This window comes from Phoxinus phoxinus (genome assembly GCF_949152265.1).
Source record: "Phoxinus phoxinus genome assembly, chromosome: 16".
NCBI classification, from domain to species: Eukaryota; Metazoa; Chordata; class Actinopteri; order Cypriniformes; family Leuciscidae; genus Phoxinus; species Phoxinus phoxinus.
Genome location: NC_136891.1, coordinates 7230353 through 7236240, shown reverse-complemented (window position 1 = coordinate 7236240; position 5888 = coordinate 7230353). Strand labels below are relative to the sequence as shown.

The following is a 5888-nucleotide window of genomic DNA, read 5'->3' as shown; positions in this document are numbered from 1 at the left end:
GCCAAAGGAAGTAAAATGTTCAGACTTTTTGTAGTTTGTAATCTCCAACACTTATTACAGTGCTGTTGTCTTGGCAGTGTTTTACTTTAATTCATCAGCACTTAGTTGGCAGATGTTCATGTTTTGTTTACGAAGTGAACATTCATATTTTAAGAGGTAGATTTATTTCTGCAGGTTGACTTTAATGGAGATAATTAGTAATGTTTTCATTTTACTAGTGCGCATAAGTAATACAATTTGCCATTTGGCTATTCTCACCCTTTTTGTGCTACAGACATGAATGATTTCTCAAATCGAGCCGTTTGTTGATCAGAAGGTGTGCTATTAATTTTCTGCATGGTCAGAAATAAAGTATTTATGGCATTACATTAGAGATGTAAAATTGCCATCTTGTCGCAAGTTTTACATAATACTGAAAAAAGAAAAACAGAAAACTCTCTTTCTCTCTCTCTCTCTCTCTCTCTCTCTCTCTCTCTCTCTATATATATATATATATATATATATACATGCATGCATATAGAGAGAGACAAAAATTATACAAATACATTACTGCATATTATTATTTATATACAGAAATGCATTTCTATATTTGCTGGAAATATTTTTTATTATAAAATCTCTACTAGGCTCTTCTAAGAGTCTATTGATTTTTGAAACAAAATTATTTTTGTTTATGCTTCAGATTCATGTACATAATAATTTTTTTCCAAATACCACAAATCTCTCGCTGGCACTCTTACTGTGAATTACTATATCAACTATATACAACATAAAGAGCCCTTTAAAAGATGTTCTTTCTCTTTTTTTTCAGGTATTTGTATCTGCTGTTCTCAGACGATGACCATTTGCCCTTCGATCAGTGGGTGTTCAACACGGAGGCTCATCCTCTTCCCGTCATTAAGAACCCGAGCCCGGAGTTAGCCAACCATCTCAAGTAATCTTCATGCCACCCCAAAGCACCAATGAAACGTAACTTCCTGGACCTTCTTTAACAGTGGACAAGAGCTATGGGTTGTAAAACCCCTGTGGCTGGAGAGTTCCTGTCCTCCAGAACTTCTGCTGGAGTTTCATGCGTTTCTCCACAGCCCTCTCTCCTCTGCCGTCTCTTTCTCGGGATTCTGCATGCTGCCCCTGTCCTCTCTCTCTCTCTCTCTCTCTCTCTCTCTCTCTCTCTCTCTCTCTCTCTCTCTCTCTCTGTCTCTGTCTCTGTGTGTGTCTCTCTCTCTCTCTCTCTCTCTCTCTCTCTCTCTCTCTGTCTCTGTGTGTCTCTCTCTCTCTCTCTCTCGTCCCTGACACTCTGGACATGTCTCTGAGCCTCAGAGACCAAGAAGGACCATATTTCCTCTGTGAGGAGACCAGACCATTTTCCATTGTATTTGCCCTCACACACTTTATAAAGCCATAGGTAACTCAAAGTGCATCAACATCCTTTTCTGTTTTTTGGCATCATGTGTGTTTACAGAAGCGAAGATATGAAATATCCACTGAACTTCGCCGTCTCTTGCTGTCCGTTTCTTTCGGGTGATGTTTGGTTGGGTATTTTGAGGCTTTATTCTACAGCAAGGTAGTGAAAGCAAGTCAACTAGTGCCTTTTAGTCTTACTGATCAATTTAGTCATGTTTTAATAGCAACGCTCTATTTATTTTCGCTCTGACCAAGAGCTTCATCCTACTTGGCTTCCGCCTTCTCAAGCTTGTGATGGACTGTCGTTTATCATTCATTCCTCTACATTGGTGAGCTTACTTTGTTGCATAAAATGTGTTCAAAATGTGTTTAAATCGTTTACTTAACCAATGGAGGCAGAGACTTTTTATCCTAGACATGTAAAATAGAGTACTTTGTGTTAATTTATTACTCAAGACGTAGGGTTTTTTGTCTTTTTTTTCATTGTGAAGGGCAGAAAACTATGGAGCCCCAAATTATGAAATGGTGATGGAACAATATTTCAATGCCTTTGCGTTCTCTCGCAAAATTATTGCATTCCTCCAAGAAACTTTCTTGGGGGAACGAAAGGTTTTGTAACCAAACACACTTCTTTTTTTTAGGAAAGCGCAAAAGTTTTAAAGCGAATGCAAAAGTTTCGCAAGAAAACGGAAGAGTTGAAATCGAAATTTAATCCCATCTCTTTTTCTTTTTTCTTTTTTTTTTTTACCATCACCATGTCCCTTTAGGGGCTCTGTAGTAAACCGTGATGAAGCTGCTCAAATCCATTGGGAAAGTGTTTTATTAGGACACGGGCAGCGTCAGTCATAAAGGGGAGGGAATATTTGTATGAATGTACCACCAAATGTGAATTGAACATGCTTTGGCCTAGTTGTTGTGATTTTTATCATTTTATCTGTTTGTGTCTTTTGATTTAACATGAAAGCACAACGTTGTGAATCAGTATGTTCGGGTTCTCCGTGTAGAAAAGAATAGGAATATTACTGTAGGAGAATGTGACAGCACAAGTGAAGATTTTCGATGGAAAATGATGCAAACCAATGAATGCAAAGCAGTCCACGGCACTGGATACAACACACAGGAAACTAATCGGAAAAATATCTACATCACTACATCTATTACACATTATATATAGCCACATTCCAATTCTAGGAGGAACGGTCCAATTCCCATCTTATTAATGTTTTTTTGGAAATGGACACCTCAAACTTGAGGTTTGAATAGCAGGACGTGCTTGACGGGTTTTTTCCTAGTGTCTACATTTAGGCAGTGTTTAAAAAACTAAGAAAAACCTGAACCCCTCTGCTTAACTAGTATGGTGTGGTGCTTTAACCAATGTATTATACTGGTGGATCTACATGGGGAAAAAATACCTCACAGAGGTTCCTCTCTTGAGGCCAGCGGCTGCAACACTTGACATGGTATTTCTCTGCTACTGTATATGTGGGCTAGCGAGTAATATAGATATGAAAGTAACGTCATCTCGAGGGAGGCCCGTCATAAAACACTGTGACACTGTAGATAAGACATCGCGTTCACTGTATTCATGAGACTGCGAATCCAAGCGATGTTTAGCACTGTAGCGGACTAGCGCTTTGTGCTGTCTCTTTAGTGAACGTAATTCCTCAAGCTGTGACTGAGAATCCGCAGAGAATCTTAGGTGGACAGTCTGGAACAGGAATAGGAGATGTGCTTTTCAGATTAAAATTTGTCGTTTAAATATTGTGTTGATGATCTTGCATAGAAAATGCCTTTTTTTCGTTTGTGATTCTTGTCGTTTGTTATTTCTTCATGAGACAACCTCAGAAATGTAACTGTACTATATTGCTGATAATCATTCCATTGCACATAATCTGATTTGTTTTTGTTATGTTTTTCTTTCATACATATGCAATTAATTTTGTGGGAAATTGTTTGGTTTTATTTCTTTTTCGTCAATTTGTTTTTTTTAATTGTACATATTTCATTCTGGCAAACTGCCAGCCATCATTTATATAAATCTCATGATCTTACCATGATCTTAATGTAATAAATTATATTAAAGCAAAAGTTTTTGATAAACTATATTTGTTACACTTCAATTGTGAATAAAACAATCTTTTAATATAATATTGAGTTTGTTGTTTTTAATGGGGATTTCTTGATTTTATTCAAATTATACATTTTACAGAACATCCATGCTTGGGGGCGGATCTGACTCATACAAGGCTGACACTGCAGGAGAATCAACAACTCGTTTTATTTTTCATTTTTAATTGCCGACCATAAAGATGCATCCAGCAGGTCAGATGGTTGGCATACTCGAACTGTTGAATTAAAATGAATCATCTCTGTATTCCATCCATAAATGTCTGTTTGTTTATCATCTATCTGTATATCTGTCTGTCTGTCATCTATCTGTCCATCGGCCCATCCATCATCTATCTATCTATCTATCTATCTATAGATGGATGGGCAGACGGATGGATAGACAGACAGATCTAGTGTATCTGAAAGATCAGTCTACCTACCTGTCTGTCTTTCCGTCCATCCAATACAATCAATCAATCAATTTTTATTTATAATCCAATACAAACATGCTGATTTTGCTGGATTTTTCTCTCTCCCTATTTGCATTTTAGAAAGTTTTGTTTCCTGCTGGAACAGTCCGAGGACATATAAAGAAGACGTAATGGATTCATAAATAAACCATGATAACCAAAAAGGTATAAATATAGACTATAAATAAATAAATAAAACACATGAAGAGAGAAAATGTGTTTTATCAATTTAAAACCAACGTCATGAGGCAGTTGAAGCGGAATTGGAAGAAAGAAAACGCCATAGCCGCTGGGTAAAGTAAAACTGATATAGACTAAAGTGAGATGGAATAGGAAACAGAAACAGATATGCGGTTCACCCAGAACACTGGAGGAAATGATGTCACGAGGCATGATAAAGCTGTTCAGACACGTCAGTTTGAAGGCTGACACAAAAATCTAATTTGCCATGGGTTCCCTCGGGAAATCCTAATTAGTTTTCAGAATATCTTCTTCGATGAATAAAACTATTTAATGACTTATTTTACATATGTTGCATATTGTTTACAAAACAAGTCTCTTCAATTATGATTAACCGCAGACCTTATTTTCCTGTCATGAATGGTGCAGGGTTTGAGCTTTTGTTAATTGTGTTTTTTGTTAACACCACATTACAATGTTCATGTTACACAAATTGGACAATGAATCAAATAAACTACAAATGCAATGTGTAATTGCAAGCTGCTCCACAAACTAATAGCATATTAAGTACATTATGTTCATTAGTATTTCTCATTAATCACATAATTACTTGCATGGTAACATGAACACTAGAGTTAAGTACAATTGTATATTGTTTTTGCATTTTTTCTCTCTTTCTCTGCCGTTCTGCAAAAACAACCCACTTCACACGACCAAGTCCAATGATAATGACAGTTCATCTGAGCGGTGCAGGCCTGAGGTTTACAGGAGATCATGGCATAGATCAGGGGCGCAGCTGTGTGCCAGCGCCCGGTGTTTACAGAAGCACAGCAAACACAGGAAATGACAATCTAGTCTATCTTTCATTACGTCTCTCTCGCCTGGGGACAAATCTGAATGGAAGACATTGTTCTCTTCTGTGACGCAGCACAGGACAAATGATACAGCACTACAGGCGGTTTCTCCCTTATACAGTGTTCGAATGATGTCAAAGCCCTTAGTGGGGGACCCCCAAACCCCCGACATTTACTCTGCACTGCATTATTGATGGACAAAGACATTTCTCCACAGAAATCAATGTAATAAACTTAGCTCTCTTCTTTCCCTTTACCATGTCCAGATCTGAGAAAATAATGTAAGTTGTAATATAATATTTATGTCGTCGTTACTGGAAAATCACTGAATACATTATTGTTATTCATTATTAATGTTATTATCTGGATAGGTTAATTAAAACAGTGCACAGGGACTCACAGACAATCATTTTCATTTATGCACTTTAAATTGTTTCAAAAAATAATTTATCATGCCTGTGGTTTCATAACTGCACAGTATTGGATTCAATTTGTCTGATAACTCTGTTTATTACACGGCTCTGTGGAATACTTGATTCTGACTTGTCGGGATAATTTCGGTTTCGCGTATCTACCCCGAAGTGATAAAATTCTGTATAATTATTTTTAAGGCCAGACAAGTAGTTTGTTAAAGGGGTGGTAAAATGCCCTTTTCACAAGATGTAAAATACATTTCTGAGTGTGTGTGTTAAGTTTTAGCACAAAATACCTCACAGATATTTTTATAAAGCATGTTAAATTTGTCACTTTTTGAGGGTTTGCAAAAACGCACCGTTTTGTGCCTGGCCCTTTAAATGCAAATGAGCTGCTGCAGAGGGCGGGGTTTCAAGAGCTTGTGTGTGTGTGTTAGCAGCTGTGATTACCTCACGCA

The 5888-nt window shown here is 37.2% G+C and overlaps 1 protein-coding gene across 1 annotated transcript in view; it reads left to right on the top strand.

Annotated features, from left to right (window-relative positions):
* man1a1 (mannosidase, alpha, class 1A, member 1) overlaps positions 1-3550 on the top strand; it is a 100662-nt gene extending 97112 nt beyond the window's left edge. Inside the window, exon 12 of the mRNA XM_079583790.1 lies at positions 812-3550. Within this exon, the coding sequence (XP_079439916.1) occupies positions 812-938 (127 nt within the window). The 3' untranslated portion in view covers positions 939-3550. The remainder of the gene's footprint in view (positions 1-811) is intronic.
* The last annotated feature ends 2338 nt before the right edge of the window (positions 3551-5888 follow it).